At 39.8% G+C, this 18,469-nt stretch overlaps 1 protein-coding gene across 1 annotated transcript; it reads left to right on the forward strand.

Moving 5' to 3' along the window:
* Positions 1-10,987: 10,987 nt before the first annotated feature.
* Positions 10,988-18,175, forward strand: LOC120727485 (uncharacterized protein KIAA0040). The gene is made up of 2 exons (XM_040021768.1): positions 10,988-11,162; positions 14,170-18,175. Exon 2 carries the CDS (start codon positions 14,699-14,701, stop codon positions 15,029-15,031), a length of 333 nt encoding a protein of 110 aa, XP_039877702.1. The 5' UTR covers positions 10,988-11,162; positions 14,170-14,698; the 3' UTR covers positions 15,032-18,175.
* The last annotated feature ends 294 nt before the right edge of the window (positions 18,176-18,469 follow it).

Here is an 18,469-nt window from a genome sequence, read left to right on the forward strand (position 1 = left end):
AATTTATGGATGTAGCTTGCTAACCTTCTAAATTAGCTGATATTATTACGTCTGCCCACAAAACGCAACATAGCAGCAGCCAAAATGGCACCTTCAGGCAGAGCCATTATAAAAAGGCTTTTTGTATTGTACTGCAATGCATTACTGTACTGACTAAAACCCAAGTATCAGGTTCAGTACTACTCATTTCCCTCCAGTGAAATATATTCACAATAACTATTTTGGCTTAATTAGCCAGTAAAGCCAATTTAACCCTTTCTGGTGGCAGGACCATTTTACAAGCACTATTTTACTGACCGTAGCTGCGTTACTGTTTCTGCTAGAGACAAAACTCAATGGTTTCTAAAAGAAGAGAAGACATACTTTATGGGGGATATTCAGTTTATCACAGTAACACAAAGTATTTACAAAGCAGTACCATCTGAACACAGAAAAATCAGCTCTGCCTACATTTTACCATGTGAGCTTCACATTACTATAACTCTTTAACCATTTTAGACTAGGAAAAAAAATCCAAATCGTTCCTGAAAGATGAGAATTATTTTGTAATTTAACAGCCAAAATGACAAATTACGAAAAGTCCAGTGATCCTGTATGATACTATGATAAAAGGTTAATGAAACCCTACTGCTTTGGTAGCAACTTAGCTACAGCTAATACTTTCCACTAGGTTCCACTAATTGAGCTAAGTCAAAGAGTGGTTTTACACTGTAACACACACACACACACACACAAACACAAACACAAACATTTCCTTTTCTGTATAAAGGGAAATAAATGAAGGAACATGTCTGATGGCACTTGTAAGAAGACAGTAGATTATGATTATCCCATGCGCTGCACATCTCAATCTTCCTCAAATGCTTACTGTGCATGTCTGTGCTAATCTTAGCTATAGACTCACACTTCCCTATTTTCATGAAGGAAACGGAACTCTTTTTTTTTAAATTTGAAAAGGCTTTAAAAACCATTCATGTTTAATGTCTGTTGTCACTGTAACTCTTGCACTTAAAAAATAGCTCTGTTTTAATCTGCTTCATTTGCATACTGCCATCTTTGTGTTATGATTTTGTACTCTGTATTTCATATGGATACTGTGCATCTTGTCATAAAAAATATAATATTAATCTTAATTTTAGACAGTTTCCTTAGATACAGTGGATAATGTATCTACTATGACGTCGCCCACTGGCTTATGAAGTCCCATTTTGAAGCCTGCTGTCAACATTTTGGCTGCAAAAACCTGGGTATGATAAAGGGGGGCAGGTCTGACTGCAAAAGCACATAATCATTGCCTAACGAGCTGACTGACAGGTCATTAGCCAATGAGCCAGATGTTTCCTACCACGGATAATCCTTCATTTTGAAACATGGTATGACCAAGATTTACAAAACAAACTTGATTTTTTATACAACGTGACCCCGAAATTAGTAACTGAGAACATAAAATTATGAGAAAAGTGTTTATAGATGTCAAGTCAGAGGGATGTTTTCCCACAGAGTTCTATAATCCTGGAAGTTTCATTGTAACTACCGCTATCGCCATCTGGTGGCCTTGAGTAGAATGCAGGTTTGAGGCACTTCGTCAGAAACCACGTCCACATTTTATACTATCTGTGATCATAACTAATCATAACTAAGCATTAGTCATGACTAATCAAAATATTTTCTTTTGTTTGTTTGTTTGCTTTGTTAACTGTAAATGCTCACGTGAAAAAGCATTGAGAAAGTTTGTTTTTACATTAAATCAAATACCAAAAAAGCACAAATGTGTGGAATAAGACGCTCTACTGCACTGTGACAACAACAGTGGGGAAAAAATATGAGGCTTTCTGTATGCAAAGTGCGATGAAAAAAAAGCTACTACAACTCAGTTTAGAACTAAAATGCCATCGGCATTTGTGCATTGCAAGTATTGTTACATTATTTTGCAAACCCAATTATTTTAAATCATTTATTTCCACCCCAGGGCCACTGGTGTTTAAAATAACTTTATTACATTTATATATCTAAACAGAAATAGCAGCATGTTTATTATCTAGAACTCCCAGGTGGAACAGCATGACTTCTTAGGGCTCATTGTGTGAAAATAAGGGATAAACTCAGAGGAAGTTGTAACAGTTTTGTTAGAAATGAGGTTGTGACTAAACTTCGGTTCAGTCATGTGCCAGTCCAGATAAAAAGAATTACTAATCATACAGACAGAGGGGCTACAGTGCACCAACCTGGAGATTATTCAAAACTAAACACAGAATTTAAACATTAATGAAGTCAGGTAAACATCCTACTCTTATGTGGAGCAGCAACACTGTGCTTTTTAATTAAATTATGCGTTCACTAGCCATTACACTGGACATATAGTGGTTGTTAGTTAAAGAGCACAACTGATGAAGCCTCTTTAAAGCCCAGCAGGCTCAAACTGCTACACTAGGATGTCTTTGCCCCGACATAGTTCCAGCCATAAGATGATTTGTTGACTCCAGTATGTCAGCTCACTAACTCAGCTAAATCCCAGTGTCTTCGTTCTCTGCTTTGTGGATGTTTGTGTGCATTCCTGCTAAGTCCAGCTTATGAAAAATCGACAGAGTCCCCTCTACAAAAGTGCCAGAGGGCTTTGTTGTAAAGTCTTGTGAAGACTTTGTGAGTTTACAAAGCAATGTTTTCACATGGAAAACTAATTAAGCTCTAATCAGGCAATTCAGAACCAAAGATATATCATATGATATTGCTGTCTGAAAAAAGAAATAATAATGAAAAGATACAATCAGTTACTACGTAGAAAATTCCCTTTGAGACATAGAAGTTTGAGTTTTCCTTTTACTGAAAAGGTTAAGTTTAAACAACAAGCCACAAATTTCATAAAAAACAAAAAATGCTGCTACATGACTTCAGTGTTTGGTGAAAGGAACGGCAGACATGCATTTCTTCGTGTGAGCCATCATCTTCTTCCTCCCTCCTCATGCATTTTCTGCCCTCACTCATCTTATCCTCGTCCCATCCATCCAGTAATGTCTCCACATCTCTCCACAGGATTGAATGCAGATGGCTTGAAGCTGATGAAAAGCGGCGTTGTGAGGCATCCCGAGTCTCCCGTGCGCTCCTGGAGTCTCTTTACATCTCACTGAACTCATACAGCTAACAGGCCCTGGCAGGCATCTGAATAAGAAGGAGGTGCAATCCAGCTCTCCCAGTTAGACTCTCTCTGTGATAGCATTGTAAACACTGGGGCTTAATTGGGCATGCGGCTGGTGAACAGCTTGATTTTCATCATGCTTTTATTGGCGCTCCATGAGTTGGGATGGGGGAGCATGAGCAGGGCCTCACATACATCACAAGTGCAGTGGAAGGCATGAAGACTGGTCTGTGCAGCCTCAGCAAGTTGAATGTGAGGTAAGATCTGGCTGTGCTGGTCACAGTCTCATACGTTTTTCCATTAGCTTTTGTGTGTGATGCTCCAGTTTTTTTAAATTGGAAAATATAAAAAAATGAAAATGGGAAAAGCTCCTATTATTCAAGAGGACTGTCTGACCCTCATTAGGGCTTTCAGCACACTTGGACACTTGCAGCTAATTAATGAATGCATTAATTGAAGGTTTGACGCCTGAGTACTTTTTCATAAGACTATTTTTTTTCCTGTAGTGATTGACCAGATATGACTGGCACTTTTTCATCTTTAAAATTTAGTCCAAAGCATTTACTGTCTGCAGCTGCTAAGCTAAGCTTTAACCATCATCCCTCTGGACATGGCTGACCTGCAAAAGTAGATATGAGTTGACGTGATTCTTATGGTGCGGTTATTCCGGGTAAAACATTAGAACTGACAGCTGAGCTCCCGGAGAAGATTTAAGAAAAGAGTAAACCAAGAGAAAATGATTTTTTTTTTTTAAACAAATGATTCTTTAAGGATAAAGCACGCACTTTCTTTGTTCTAGTTTTGATTTCATTCATTCCATTAAGGACTGTTACCATCCTCCCCCTGCCTCCCCTCCTTTCCTATGAGGTTGTTGTATTTGATATATAATTTAAATCAGTGGTCTCTAGTCCTTTTCAGCGTACCCCTGACAGCCATATCAGATGAGCTTGTGTAAGCCTTTATCATACCCCCACAGACAGATTGAATTTTTGGAAAGGCTTGTAGAGTAGTATTTATCTGCAGAGAAAACATAGCTGCATGCAAATTCATGTAAAGCATGGTCACTCATATTGTTGATATTAAAGCTTTACGTTTTGTTTTTTAAACTACCATTTTGGAGTTTCAGAAGCAGGACACTGAACTAATTTACAGTGTGACTTTTTTGTTCCCGCTTAGTTCTTATGCAGTCTTAATGAGCTCACTTTGACCCAGGCAGAACACCAAAGTAAACATACCCTATACTCAAGATAAGTATTATACCAGTTTGTGGTCCTGATTGCATATCAGAGCCCAACTTTCACATAGCTGCAGTAAGGTTTGAAAGCCCATTACTGTGAATAAGAGAATGAGTGAAGATGAATTGTCAAGCCCGGGTGATCGATCATGCTTTGGGCTTGTGCTGCAGCCATTCTCAAGTGAAGTTGGAGAGGAAATAATGGGTTCAATCCAATCCCTGAAAGTTCTATAACAAGTATTACGGCATCTATCAGAGAAAAAAAGGGGGGAAAAGCTGTAGATAAAAAGTGAATGGTGTCTACCAAGAAAAACAGGTTGGCTGGCATTATGAACCTCTGCGTGGACTCAGGAGACTTTAAGGAAGCTTTAATACTCTTAGCCCAGAGAATCACAAAGCACAAATCCAAGTCCGAAAATCCCGGGGCTTCTGAAGCGCTTAGCCAGTGATTTGATGACTGAGAGACTGAGGCAATATATACAAAAGGTAATGAGGGAAGAGGAAACAACTAAACACAACTGAAGACAATCAAGGAATGAGTGAAGGCAGGGATAGGAAGTGAAACTAGACAAGATCCAAAAGCTAAAAGGACTTACAAAATAAAACATGAATTAAGGCGAGTAAATGGGAAAACAAGATAAACTTGACAAAGAGGAACACTGAAGGTGAGGCACATATTTTACACTGGAATGAAACACAAAAGGGAAGTCACTAAAAACAGCCTGAAAGCCACAGTAACTACTGAGAACAGAAGATTAAGATAACAAGATTAGAAATACAAAGAACTAAATAAAGCAAGGAAAAGAAATATATATATATATATATATATATATATATATATATATATATATGTATGACACAGATAATACGCTCAACATATGCAAGGCTGAGCCATGACAGCTGAAGGTTTTGCCAGGGTCTCAAAGTCTGTGGCTCAGACCAAAACATCATCAAAAGTCTGTGAAGCAACCTTAGAATAGCAGTGCATAAAAGACTGCCCAAGGTCTTTTATGCACTGCTAAAAGACCTTGGGCGGAGCCTTTTATAAGGACAAATGGTCAAAAAGCCAACAAACAAGAAGTGAAAGACTCTTACATGCTACAAAAAGCCTTTACAAGCTGTGATATTTGCCAGAGGGTGTATTACTAAGTACTCCAAGGTGTCCAGAGTTCTGTGATGGGTTTTCTGTTCTGTTACTTTCTATATTACTGTGTTTTATGTGAAAAAATAGTAAAGAAATCTGTCATAGTTGACTTGAAATCAGCTAAACAAGATACATTGGATGTGGGGGTGTGGGTATCCAAACATTACATGGAGGACAGTGAGACTTTCCATTTCCTGTTGCTTGTTTTTGCAAGATTAAGGTGTAACATTTAAAATTTATAGCCTAAACTGAAGACCAAAGGCGTTTTGCTAAAAAATACTTGGCTTGTGACCTGCTTTATAAAAAGCCGTTTCCTCCAAGGCTAATTTCCTATTAAATCTATTAAAAAATAAAAAGTGAAGAAAAAATGCTCACAGAGTATCTCATTATTTAGCGTATATATGCTGGTGACCCGTTACAGATAGTTTATGACCAACTGGATGGATTAGCTCCACCTTATCCAGCTACAACAGCAGTGTCACCAGCATATGGATACACCAGCTAATAAATTGCTAACATGTGTGTGCACATACACAAAAATAACGCATTACCCACATGGGGAGCCACACTTGATTAACCCATATTTTGCTACTGTTCGTATTTGTTTACTTTTTGTACTCAGAGTATGTCAGTTACCCCCCCCCTTGCCTTTCTTTCCTGCATGCTTTGCCATTTTCTTACCATGATTTAAGGCCAAGTAGGAAATGGATTTTGATTTTGTAGTGTGCCAGCGGGGATCCTTAATGCCCCCTTCATCATTTGAACTACACAGAAGTCCTCGGGAGCCATTCAGATATGAGAGCTGAGACATGTGAAAGTGTCTCTCAGGGCTACAGTGACCCGAGGGACAAGCGCAGTAGAGAGTATGTTCTGTACTTCGTCACATCACCTAGAGGGAAAGCAATTCTACACTGAGTAGACTTTGGATAGAGATTCTTTTTTTAGTGATTCTTGCGGAAATTGGTGGGAAAACGTGTGTTTTTGTCTGTGCATTGATGAGGGCGTGAGATCGCTACACCTCTCACTATGTGTAGCAAATGGTAATTATGCTGTAATGGCATTTCAGTAAGGCTGTCAGTTTTACTTATTTTTTTTAAAGTAAAGACTTAGGAACAAACACGGGATGCCAGGAATGCTTGGAAATAAAATCTCCCTAAAACAAAATATGATCACCATCCAACTTTCAGTTACTCAGAATGAAGCACGAGCACAATCAAAGTGATCATCACCCAAGTTAAGGACTTTACTGAGAACTTTCAATAGACTGCCTCAAGGCTAAATCGTCTTGTTTTATACCCCGCTGGGTAAACACAAGCACAAGCTGATTAGCCATCAACAACAACAGAAGATGTTAAGTCATATTTACCATACCAGCATATTTGCCTTACTTACATAATGGCCTCTGAGTGATTTGGATTTAAGTCTGAATAGTTGAACAATGGTGATAACAAGACGAGAAAATTTGACCCAGTGGGGGGGATTAATGCAAGAAAAACATTCAATTACCATCACACTGATATAAACTGGGGTTGAACAGTTAAGTGCTTTTGAGTTTAAATAATAATTTAAATAAAAGTGCAGGTTCAACATTTTCTGATTGGTTTTTTTTACTGTGTCAAAATGTTTCTTTGACTACATGTTAGAAATTAAACATGTGCTTCAGGCACTCTATTATCATTTTCACTTACACTAAACAGTTGTGAAACACTACACAGGTTCTTTCCTTTGAAGCAAACAGACAAACCCGACAAACCAAACGCACGTATGCATTTAAAAAAAGAAAGGAAGTGTATTTATGTTTCTTTGTTATCTTATGACCACATATTGTTGCCACACAGCTTGTTTTTGTCTCGAGACTGTCCGTCAGGCTTTTCTATTTGTCAAAAAGAAGTTAAGTCTGTCTGGAAGAGATAAAGACAGTAAATGTTATGTCGCCTTAAATGGGCACTGCAAACAGTGCAGTAATGTCTTGAGCGGCCTTAGTTCTTAGGATTTTGCTTAGAAAACAGAAAAAACGTGCAGTTTTAAGAAACATCAAAGTCAGTATTCAGTATGACCACCCTTATACTGAACTCTCTTTGAGCTCTCTTAAGGTTTCTTATACTCCTTTAGTGGTCTTCAGTAATCTTTGTTCCATTTTCTGTCTATATGATTGCACATAGCTTCAGTAATGTTGGGGTTTGGTCTATGGGAGGCCAATCGATGACTGACAGTGACTGATATTTTTTTTCAAAAAACATTCCTATGATTCAGGTATGATGGCTGGACTAAAAATGAGACTGAAAGCCACAAACGTTGAGAGAAAAAACTTTGAAAGACCTTCAGAAAGCCTGGAGAACTATTACTTCAGACCAGTTTAAAAAAAATACAAAAATGTCTGACTCCTTGGAAGCAAAACATAAAGAAATGAGGGGTGCCAGAGATTTCTGCATAAAAATAGGAAAGAATGCCTGGTATGTATCTGCAAATGACTTTCGACTGTCTTCTTCTGCGGTTTGTATTCGTCATTTACACTTAAGGTATTTGTAAGCTGTTGTCTAACACGAGTGACTTTATTTTCCCACAGTGTGTCACGCTGTTTCTTCTGTATTTGGAAATCCTGGGCCAAGAAAGAAGAACTTAGAAAGTCCCCACTGATTATAATTAAGTGCTTTGGAAAAACACTTCCTTCACTGCAAGCTGACAGCATTACTCTGTATTTATTTATGCAGCAGAACAGGCAGGACATTTCTTCTTCACAAGCCAAGAAAGACATGTTTAACATATTTATTCCCAAAGTAGAGCTTGTGTCACATGAGAACTATGCTTAGATTATTACATAAATAGATGTTAAAATAGCACACTGACATCATAGCTAGATTTTTGCATTTATGTGCTCTCATAAAAAAAAGCCCAAAGTTTATAATGCCAACCGATTGCTATTGAAAGATGACTTTCTCTGAGAGCAAGAGGCAATTCCTTATATAGACAAAATCATTTCTTTCTCTGTCTTGCTCTCTGCCCGTTGTCACAGAGTTGGCCTTAGACATTTTACAGGACTGGATTATAGCTCAGGTTTTCCTCCGGGGACACTGGATTTATTAGCAGGCTATTTCTGGACACTTGTCAGATTCGTTTACAGCAACCCTTTAGCCAGTTTTCATTAGCACTCCCATTCAGAAACTCTCACAGTGCACTGGATAGGGTTCATACTCATGTTTCAGTGTATGCTGACAGAACCAGCAGGTCATGGTGATTCGTAATGCCCTTTTTTCACAGTCCACTGATTCTGTGAGGCTTTACTTAATGCTGCTGGTAATGTCAAAGTCACTTTTTTTGCCATCATGATTGTATGACCAGTGATCCGACATGAGCTCAGTGGTCTTTCCCGCAATTTGTTCAGCTACAGACCTGAGTAGGATAAAGGGATATATTGTTGGAACCTTTTTCTCTGAGGTGAGCTCCGCTGCGAGCAGTTTCTATAAACCAGATGGGAGCTGCACCCTTTATAGCACAGGGTCGAGGTAGTATAAATGGAGAGTAAGATTTCCATAGAGGAAATGGGACGTATATGAGGGTCACTGCAGTATAGGCTAAACATAAGGTGTCCACAGAATGAAGGAGTGAAGGAAAGAGATAATAGAGACTGAGGTTTATAAGAACAAAACACAGTCTGTCAAGGAAATGCATATAAATCATATATATCTTTATAAAATAAAATAAAAAATATCCCTGACAACATATTTCTACAATATCTGCCTCTTATTTGTTCTGATACTGAAACCTGCTGTTTTTTCCATTATTTGAAAAGGCAAATTATTACATCCGACACCTTTCAGATTGTTTCTTGTGTCGTCTCAAGGTTGAGAAGCAGATCCAACAGCACACATAAAATCTAGGTTAATACAACCCTGCAGGTTTAAAAGTGTGCCTGTGCAAAAGAGTAGATCTAAGCAAAAGAAAAGGCGGCTCCTGCGCGCAGGTGTTTGAAGCAGCAATCAAAAGCAGCAAATGGAATACACAGAGAAATCATTTTCATACAAACTACTGTAAAGAAGGATTTCCATCAAGAGAAGTGCTGCTGCACTCAGGTCATTAATCAACGCTTGCTTGAGGTGACTGGACACTGTATTGCCTCAACAGCAGCCGGGATAGAGTCTCACTGTGCAGCACTGCATGCCCTGGCAATCAGACGGCACCCTCTGTGCTGGTATGTGTGTGTGTGTGTGTGTGTGTGTGTGTGTGTGTGTGTGTGTGTGTGTGTGTGTGTGTGTGTGTGTGAATGCCTGGTTGCTATTTGTCTGAAATGGCTCAGACAAACCTGCAGACACGGTGAGGCTTGTCTCATAGGTTTTCACGTAACCATGCCTCATAGCTACAAAAGAGCCCACTTCCTTCTTCAGGCAGTCTGAAACCTGTCAGGAGGCATGATTTAAAAAAAAAAGAAGCAGATTATCAGATGAAATCGTCCCATCTACATACACCATGAGCAGTGAATAAAAGAGCGGCGACTCATCTGGTCTCATCATGTTTCAGATAAAGGACACAGACATCTTTTGCATCTAGCTATCTATATATTTAACTTTTTGATTTCTTCCACAACTACTGCTTTTTAAGAGGGTGGTAAAAGTTAAGTTCCTTTCCTTTCTGTTCATGACCAGGCTCTGCACACATTAGACACTCTTTGAACTAATTCTCCTTATATAATGTGTGCTTATATATTTTTGCATGTATATAAGCACACATCATATAATATATGAATGCACAGGACCTACAGTTTGCATGTCAAAGTAAAACAACCCTCTGATGAGAATAGTGAACAGAGTTTTCTTTAATGTCAGCTGAACCCTTTTTTTTTTCTTGATTCTTACTTGAATAAAAATCGTGTTTTGCTTGACTGAACTGAAAGGGCATCGACCACAATGCCACAGGCATAAAAAGTGGGTTTCTGTGTGTGTGTGTGTGTGTGTGTGTGCACTTCACATGACCTCCTTCTTTCATATCTTTCTTGTCTTGCTCATAGCTCTGTCACTGTATTTACAGCACACACAAACGTAGGCTCGCGCAGTTTTTGTTCCCCCTTTTTATTCCTGTTTTGGGGCCCACAGATGGGTGGAGCGGTGTTTGTTCAAGCAGTCATTTAGTGCTATTATGCAAAATGTTTCAACCTTGCGTGCAACTTCCGCTGTAGTTGCAAGGTTTTCAGATGAGTGCATGCATGGAGGCCTTATTGTGGAGGGATTCAGCTTTTAATACGGCATTCCTGTGACTTCATATCAGACTTTTTAACTTCATTTATCTGACTTTCCATCTTTCTGCCTGACGTCATTTAGTGAGGGTAAAGTAAAGCAACCACAACTCTTGAGCACAGTGTGTAGGAAACATGTAAGCGCAGACAGAGGGCCCATTCTTATACAAAGTGGGCAGGGTGCAGTGACGTTGTGACCAAAACACACACTTACACAGAGAGGAGGAGGAGGAGGAGGAGGAAAAGGAGGAGGATGAAACAAGGGTAGCGAGGGAAACAGGAACAGAAAGTGACGATGTCAGAGTGAGGGGGACCAGACCAGAGCTGAAGCCAGATGCCAAAACAGAACCAACAGAAGTTTGAGCAGCTAACTGGATTAGACAAGACGCGAGACCTGACCTGCTACTTCACAAGTGCCTGCGGGGTAAGGTTCTGCTTTCAATGAGATCTTAACTGCCACTGAATACTTTGATACTGCTGTGGCTTAAGTTGGTATTTGCTGATGTTTCTTGTTGTTTGATTAAACTCAGGTAAAATTGCTGCTTTTGGGACAATCTTCATTCTTCATCCAAAAAAAAAGAAGCTTGGTTTTGGCTGGGGTTAGATTAGATTTCAGCCAAAAGCGTCTGTAATACACTCTCGTCTCCTTAAAACAAACCATCCCATTTAAACGTCTGTTTCTAAGAACTTTCACTTTGTCCCTCACTTTAGTTTTAAAGGGCTGACTAACTTGCTGATGATGTTTATTAGCTTCATCTGGCTGCCCCCTCCCTTTTCTTACTGGCAGTGTGACCTCCACTTTGCTCATTTCATTCCAGTTAGGACTGAGCTGACACATCTGACATGTAATGGGCTTGTGCACTTGCTTTTGTTCACTGTCAAGCATATCAGCGGGCCTGTTGCTACGACAGCAAAACAGCTGCACTTTGAGATCAAACACAGATCATGTTTTCTGCAGAAAAAAAAAATCTAGAGGTTTAGCTGTTTACTGGTTCTTGACTCAGGTCAAAACAAACACACCCTAGCGCTGTGAATTAATGCTGACTGATGAGCGAACTGCTCTGACTCGGTGCTCGGGGCAAGTCATTAAAGATTCCTGCCATGCCTTCTGTCGCAACTTTGTCTTTTAGGTCACGCGTGTTCCTTAAAAAAGCAGCAGGGGCTAACTGTGTGCAATCATAACATTTTTTCTCAGCCCCTTCCTGGCTTTGTGTGGCCCAGAAAGGGCCTTTTCCTGTGTACGAATGCCTCAAAAAGAAGACAAAGTCATGAGAAAGTGAAACAGCCGGTGAGAGTCTCTGAAAGAATGTTGACATGAGTGAGACTCATTTTAATTTATTTTTAGTAAAAATAAAGCTACAATCTATTTAAAATAGCCATTAAGTTAGGAACAAGTACCGGTCATCTCACAGTACTGCACAGAAACGGCCTGCTGAGTACGAAACAACAGTGGCAATCAGTTTGTTGTTACTTCTCTTTCTGGATTAATTCCCTTAGCACGTTGATGAAATGACACGTAGATCATAAAGCATTGTATTTCTTCTGCTAGTGTTTCAACTATAGTTCACCCGTGTATAAACGCATCTCAAAGTGGGCTCTTTGTTCCTGGCCAGAGGCTATAATTATCATGACACTCAGTGACTTGTCCATTCTATTTAATGACTTTCCTACTGATTCATTGTGAGTCACTTCTTTTCTACCGGCTAGATCACACCTCCGTGCTTCACTCCCGATCTCTGTCCCTCTCCGACAAACTTATTGCTCAGCGGCTCTGGCTCGCCGCGGTGGCAGAGTTTTCATAATGGCGGGATGATCAGAGCGTGCACTGAGGTGCTGCAGCTCAGCCAAGCTCATCACAACAACATGTACCTGCAGCCAATAATCAGGAAAGATGTGGCAGCGACGCCATCGCTCTCAGGAATATGCGCGGGTTTCCATGTCGCCTGCAGGCAGCCTTTGTTCCAAACGTGGTGCACATTTTTGAAATAAGGCACAATCCTGTGCACAGCTTTTATGTGCTGCTGCTATATGGAGATGAATATTTGGTGGAGTTATTAAACCATCGCAGCAGAACGAGATAACGACGCACGCTGCCCTTGTTTTTCTTCTCATCAGAGGAGCACTGAGTGGCTTTAAACTCACTGTCAGTCTGTGCACTGTGTGCATTTTACTTCATTAGTAGACCCAAATTTCCCCACTTCAGCAAAATCTAGATTAGTTTTTTCTTAAATTTGCCGGTGACCTCATTTGCTTCTATTTTTTTTTTTATGAACAAACCAAAACTGCACAAACTAACATGAAGAGTCTCTAATAACCCAAAAAGAAATGAAGCACAGTTTCTCATGCGGTGGTTTGGATCACTTCTATTTTCTGAAATGGGATTGCTCTTTCTGATCTCTCACTTAAACATTTCAGGTGCTACTTAGCTTTAAGTGCTTAGCTTCCTGTTGAGCAAATGAACAGGAGGGAAGTTAGCGGGCTGTCTGTGGGTAAACTAATTTCACACATGAGGCACAACGCACGGTGGAAGCCGTGCCTATTTGCTCTCCACTTGCAGGTGCATCTTCATCTCTCTTTCTCTGCATACGAAGCAACCGAATGTGAGATGAAAATCTTTTTCCTTCCTGCGAACAGAATACAAAGAAGCCCTGTAGCCGAAAGCTACAGATACTCTGAGGAGCGTACTTGAGTCAAATGGTGTCTGAAAAACTATAGATGTTTAACAGCATTTAAATAAAAATGTTGCCTCAAGGCTTCAGGCTTAATCAAATAGCTTTTTAGTCTCAGAGTAAGGAACAATATGACTTTTATTTCCATGTCGGACTGACAATTGAAGTTCCTTACATCAAGGATTCCTATTTGGCGGTGGTTTTATTTGAGGCCAGCATAAAATTGTTAAATTCAGACATTTAGGAATACTTAGGCCACATTCCATCCATCTCCTGCTTTGGGATCCATGAGACCTGTATATTCATGAGCCTCCTATAGCAGATCTTTCTCTGGCCTACCTTTCTCCCACTTCGCTTCTTTTTTTTTTTCTGACACTGTCACGTTCTCCATCTCAGCGGGATTCTTAGGAAGATTGGTTACCTCTGTCTCGGTCTCGCCTTCCCTCAGACACAATCTCCCTCCATTTCTTCCACTCCTTACTCTCTCTCTCTGTTCGCCGCTGTCTTCCTCAGTGGGACTCTTAGAGAGAGAGAGCTGCCCTGAATCATGAATGCCCCTCTGCAATATTAATGAAGGGAAAGCTGAAAAAAATCCGAAGCTGACATTGACAAGATGGGGGGTGGGGTGCAGGAGTAGAGATGTTAAAGACAGAGGCAGAAAGATAGATTGGGAGGCAGGGAAAGAGTGAGGGAGACCGGTTGTCTGCCTGGACCCAAATTTTCTTTTCATGTTAACCTTCTTTTTTCTTTTTTTTTTTGCAGATACATCCACATTAAGTCACTTCTCTACAGCTCGTCAGACTGAAAGTTAAAGGGGAGGAGGACAAGAGGAAACTCGAGAAAACAATTACTGGAATGTCGACCTGGATAAAGAAACTTCCGCTTTCCTCGAGATCAGAATCCTCATATTGAAAGCCTTCTCTAACCAAGTGACCTCTTGGTTTTGTGGATTTGTTTAAATGGGCTTTGGCCTTCTCCAAAGGAGCACTTTAAAGCAGAAAGCATCAGTGATGTTTGCTTCTGGTGTTTCCATTTAACCCACAGAGCACAGCCCTTGTTGGATGGACGAGAGTCTCAGGGAAACGATTTCATTTTGGGCAGTTTTTTAACCTTAATCCAACCACCCAAAGGGCTCAGAGGGACATTATATTTTTATAATTTTAGTATCCCAGCATCCTAACATGCACATTTGCTGTCTCACAACTATTTCAACTCTCTAAAGGATTTAGCAAAACTTTTCCAACAGTGAGATAGTCTCATTTAAAGGGCTTACACGCCGGTATCCTAAGCCATGGATGGGAAAACTGACAGCATTCAGGATTTTTTCAACCAACTGTGGCACTTTGCTTCGGAAAAACATAACCAGGGGGCCTATAACACAGTCTGCCTGGTGGTCCTCCTGACGCTTCCCCTGCTTGTTCTCCTCACAACGGTGGTGGTGTGCTGTCACTGCTGTTGCTGTCGTCATGCCAACAGCTGCTGTTGTTGTTGCTGCGGCGACGCCGTGTCATCTTCAAGGTCAGAAACAAAGAAGAAAAAAAATTCTGCCAATACCGAAGACTTGTGGATCTCGGTCAAGCCGGGGCCGATGACGCCCGACCGGGTCGCTCTGGCCATGGAGTAAATATCCCTTCTTTGACCTGAGACTGCTGACGAGTTTATGGAAAGGAGCTGATGGAGCATCCCGAAAAGCATAAACCGTGGACTCTCTTGGACTCTGCTGAGCTGATATCCAAACAAAAAGGATGAACTTCACCTAGTAGCGGGCACAGATGTGGTTGAAATATGTAAAGAGTGTATATATTGTTGTCACTTTTCATTCATAAGATGTCGTGCGGTGGTTTTATGACAATGTTTACAGCATTTTTATGAGCATTTTTTTTAGTGTTTGGTACATAAAGGAAGAAATATGAAGACAGAAGCACATATATAACTGCAAGTGTGTGTGTGTGTGTGTGTGTGTGTGTGTGTGTGTGTGTGTGTGTGTAAGAGAAGCACAGTGTTATTGAGAGCACTTTGTTCTTAGAGCTCCCATGTGAAATTCAGTGCGTGTGTATTTGGGAGAGAGAGGCAATTTAGGGTCTGCCCAGTGCTCAGAAAGCTGCATTACTCACATTCAGGCTGCAATGCAGACTGTGATTGACTCTCAATTTCTAAATCAAAAGGCACTGACAATCTAAAAAGCTGAACTCACTGCCTACAGAAAGAAACTTTCTTCATTACGACATTGTTTCCCCCGTTTGTTGAAGATGTTACAGCATTGTCACAGGAGTGGAACTTCACTTTCATCGGGCTTTTTTGTGTGTGTTTTTTTTATTACACTATTCAGGGCCAAATAAGCATTAAAAAAAGACAATTTGTAAAAGATAAAGTGAGACCCTCCCCCCCCAAAAGACAAACAAACAACACTGGAAACTAGAAACTAGATACTCATACCAATGGAGGTGTTAGCAATGATGACTAGCCATGTATTTATGGAAATTTTGAACATTTATTCCTCTAAAACGTATTAATATGACTGAAAGAGGTGGCATAAGTTGGTTTAGAGCAGATCCATATGCACTTTTAATATTCTGTTTTGAAGTCATCACACAGAAAATTTGGAAGGAAAATTTGCCCCCGTATCTGGGGGCGTTGGGGCTTAAGAGGTCAAACTGGCATTAAGTTTGTTTGTAATCACTTTTGGCTAACTTCCTAGCACGGATGTGGACAATTTCAGATTGTCAAAAGTGTGTTTAATTAAAACAAACAAATCGCTGTCTAAGCATACATCTTTGCATATTTCGTCATGCTGAGAGCTTCCCCTATACTTGTGATTGTGCCTTATAACTGCAAAATCCATTTTACGTGGATTTCTTTAAAAAGTTTGATGAGTGCTTACATGGATACTGCTGGTAAACATTATTTGCCAGCAGTATTTTATTGCCATTCTGTTGAGATACAAACATAATGCTGATTAATTTGATCAAGTCCTCACTATTCACGTGTATACAACGTTTTTAGAAATGGGTTAGAACAGTATTCAAAGTATTTTTTTTGTTTTAGCTTAATTAAATTCACATACTTTTCAAAAATTCCAGTAAAAAGAAACTGAAATAATCAAACGATTTGGGCTTCGAGTGGATTGTGCCTGAAGGCTTCTTGTTTTGAAAGTGTACGACATCTCAAGGCCCAATTAAGCAAAAGTGTCTCAGCAGTATCATCATCTTTATGCATTAGCTTATTTTGGCACTAAGTTGATCTTCTTGCTCAAGTGCTGCTGGGAAAACCGGCCCCACTCATTTCATTACGGCTCAGACAGATACGTCCCCATGTGGAAATCTGGGTTTGTCTCTTCTGCTTTATGTTCACAGAGAGAAACTATACGTGTTGAGTTTAATATGAAAGCTTGCCTTGCAAAACACAGGCAACGTATGATGACTAATAATTGCAAGAGTGAGACGTTTAACAAGAAAACACACTGCCATGTTCGGGGTTTTTTGCCGAGCACGTCATTGTGGTTTGTGTTTGTCAAAGTAAAATTTACAGTTTTTACTGGTTATTAAATGCTGACTGTGGCAGGCTTCTTACAACATAAATAAAAATGTAAAATGATGTTAAAGACTGAAAAAAATTAAAGGAATAGTTTGACCTGTTCAGAGTTATTCTTACTACTTTTACTTTCTCTGTGAGAGTTACGTGATTCAGCTTCATGTCTGCATGCTAAATATACACCTGCTGTCGGCAGCTGGTTAGCTTTTCTTATTACAAAGACAAAGAGAAAACAGCTTGTCTGACTCTGTGCAAAGGTAAGACAGTAATTACTAAAGTAGTGATCAGTAATTGTGAAACAAGAATTCACAGGCTACTTGGTTTTTTATGTGGTAACCTATTCTCGTTGACCAGAAGAGACTTTTAGAGGTACAAGGTGTTTTTTATGCAATTTGGTAAACAGTTGAGTAGTTACTTCCTGTTTTCTGTCATTTGCTAACCTCTCCTAGTATTTTAAACTGAAAGGATATTGAAGCTTAATCCAAGGATATCCTCTTAAATACCAGAATATGAGCCACACATTCAGTAAGATCCATAAACAAATATAAGCACTGATTCTAGAGACTGGAATTGGGGTGAAAATGTAAACTGTATGTCCAGCATGGATGCTACTGTGATGCTCCCTGTTGGTGTGAGGACTTCCAGAGTTCTCAATATGCTCAGTTAATGAAGGAGTTAATGAAGCTGTAGCTGTCTCATGAGGTGGTATGAGTCAGTGACCACTCCGGATATTTTTCCACTGTAAACTTTAATCAGTCCAAGCACACAATACACATAATGGTCAATCCCGTCACGTACTGTTCCAAATGGATTAGCCCACACAGCGGTGGCTCATAACAGACAAATGGTGCAGAGTGATCATTTAGCCAAATGATCTACAGAAGCTAAGAGGCAAATATATTTGTTTACACTTGCGTCTAGACAAAATGCAGGGATGCTAGCGTTCTGCCAATTTCCTTAATTTGCTAGCAGTTGATAGGCAACATCATAATTTCATCAATCAAGAATTTATAATAAAACTGAATTCCCCATTTTCCAACAATAACCTGACAATCTAGAAATGCAGCTATCTCAAAAATATACATGCATGTTAAAGAAGCAGCTGGTTGTTGTAATGGTGACTCTTGAGGAGGCTTTTGCTGAAGATTTCTGATGCTGCTCACTTGATACAGAGAATCCATGCGGTCAATGTTCCCAGCACTTGCTAAAAGATATTTCTCCACAATTGAAACACTTTGAAACATTACAGTTATGACATAAAGAAAGTAAGTTCTCTTTAAGTTCTGCTAAAGGTTTTATATAAAAAATAATCTGGTTATATAGTTAACAAAAATGCAGAAGCAAGGTGTGAAAAACAACAACTTGACGTAGTCGTTGTCGAAATCGTGTGACTTTCTCAATTTCGCACATTGTTGTTGAGGATTTTTTTCCCACTCTTCTTTACAATGTTGCTTCAGTTCACTGAGGTTTCCTGGCCTCAGTGCAACACCTCATCTTTCCTTTTTCAGCCATTTTGCTGTAGATTTGCTGC

Source organism: Simochromis diagramma, unplaced genomic scaffold (genome assembly GCF_900408965.1).
Source record: "Simochromis diagramma unplaced genomic scaffold, fSimDia1.1 OVJJ01000205.1, whole genome shotgun sequence".
In the NCBI taxonomy this organism is placed as follows: Eukaryota; Metazoa; Chordata; class Actinopteri; order Cichliformes; family Cichlidae; genus Simochromis; species Simochromis diagramma.